This window comes from Triticum urartu, chromosome 7A, assembly GCF_056163025.1.
Source record: "Triticum urartu cultivar PI428250 chromosome 7A, HENAU_Tu73, whole genome shotgun sequence".
Lineage (NCBI taxonomy): Eukaryota > Viridiplantae > Streptophyta > Magnoliopsida > Poales > Poaceae > Triticum > Triticum urartu.
The window spans coordinates 700207151-700208645 of NC_141879.1; the positions used below are offsets into that span (position 1 = coordinate 700207151).

A 1495-nucleotide genomic window follows, 5' to 3' on the forward strand; every position below is an offset into this window, starting at 1 on the left:
CGCGGCAGCCTCATCCATTCCAAGTTTGCAGCCACAAACCATTCCAGCTCCACCACGCGGTCAACCGAGGGAACAACACATCCGGATCCGAAATCTCCCAGCCTCCCACTGCTCCGTCGCGGCTCATCCCCGTCGATCGACCTTGCGGTCGATTCCGTTTCTTGCCGCGCGCGCGCGCACAGCACATCCATGGCCGTCGCCGGAGGAGGAGTGGTGCTGAGCCTGCGCGGCCCGTCGGCCTCGGCGTCGCCGGCGGCGGGGCGGCTGCGTAGGGTGTCGTCGCCGCCGGCGGTGAGGTGCGGGGCGACGCGGGAAAGGATGCCGGCGGCGGCCCCGTACGGGGTGCTGGAGGAGGACCACTACCGCACTTTGAGGCTGCAGCCGGGCGCCTCCAGGGGCGAGGTCAAGAAGGCCTTCCACCGCCTCGCGCTGCAGTACCACCCGGACGTCGTGCGCCGGGGCACTGCGGACGGACGCCAAGACGACGCCATCGACTTCGAGCGGATCAACGCGGCGTACCAGACGGTGATGCGCAACATGCAGGAGGCGGAGGCGAAGCTCGAGTACTGGCGCCGCCGCTACGGCCTCGCCGACGAGGACCTCGACCGCTACCGCCACTACCTCAACGACGACGACGAGGACGACTGGTTCTCCGACTTCTGAAATCTCAAGGGCCGCTTTGATTCCTGCCATGGCAGAGGCAGCAGCGCTGTAAATAATTTGTGAAACGTTGCTCTCTGCTTCTCTCCTCTGTTTTATTGTGGAGGCGAGCTAGAGACGCAGAAATTCAGGGTTCTGACAATTGTAATTGGAACATTTTCAATTTCCTTGTCAATACAAATAAAACATAGCAGGGATTATTCTAAATTGTGGCTCATGATTAACGCCTCTTCGCTTTTTGGATTTTCAAGGGAGGGGTCGCCTCTTTCGTTCTCAGTGATAGTGCCACTGACTACTGAATGCGCGTAGGTGAAATAGTTCGGTTTTTTACTGTAAAAAGTCTATCAATTTCCAGTTCTTGCATGTGAAATGCTAGCAACTGCGTTCATCCTCCCTGGATGTTTGATCCTCCCTGCATTTTCCAGTTAAAAAGACATGAACTTCCAGTTCTGGCCACTGGATGTTTGATCCTCGATGCATTTCCTTCTGAAGCATCTGTTCTCTCCTATTCTTCTTAGCCTCCTAATCATGCAAGCGGACTAGCCGAGCAAGGACTGTAATTGCTCATACATTATCTACCCATTTTCTGTTCTATGGGCGATAAACAAGACACCCGCGCATCATCTACCAAAAAATTGCTTTTAAAATGTTTGTCATGTGCTGCTACATGGGTAGAAGATTTCAGGAACGCGGCTTGATTTAGATCCGAGAAGATATGTTCTTCAAGTACTATATCCATATTGAGTAGCCATGATGCAATGTTAGGTATAGTTGTCACTCACTGATTCATGCCTCCTACCACTCATTCATGCCAATGTCACAACAATTCATATAT

At 53.7% G+C, this 1495-nt stretch overlaps 1 protein-coding gene across 1 annotated transcript; it reads left to right on the plus strand.

Annotated features, from left to right (window-relative positions):
- On the plus strand, positions 1-867 carry LOC125524228 (uncharacterized). Its single transcript, XM_048689297.2, has one exon. The coding sequence runs from the start codon at positions 190-192 to the stop codon at positions 661-663; it is 474 nt and encodes a 157-aa protein (XP_048545254.2). The 5' UTR covers positions 1-189; the 3' UTR covers positions 664-867.
- The last annotated feature ends 628 nt before the right edge of the window (positions 868-1495 follow it).

Coding starts and splice junctions, on each gene's coding strand:
- LOC125524228 (XM_048689297.2), top strand. CDS start 190: ATGGCCGTCGCCGGAGGAGGAGTGGTGCTGAGCCTGCGCGGCCCGTCG.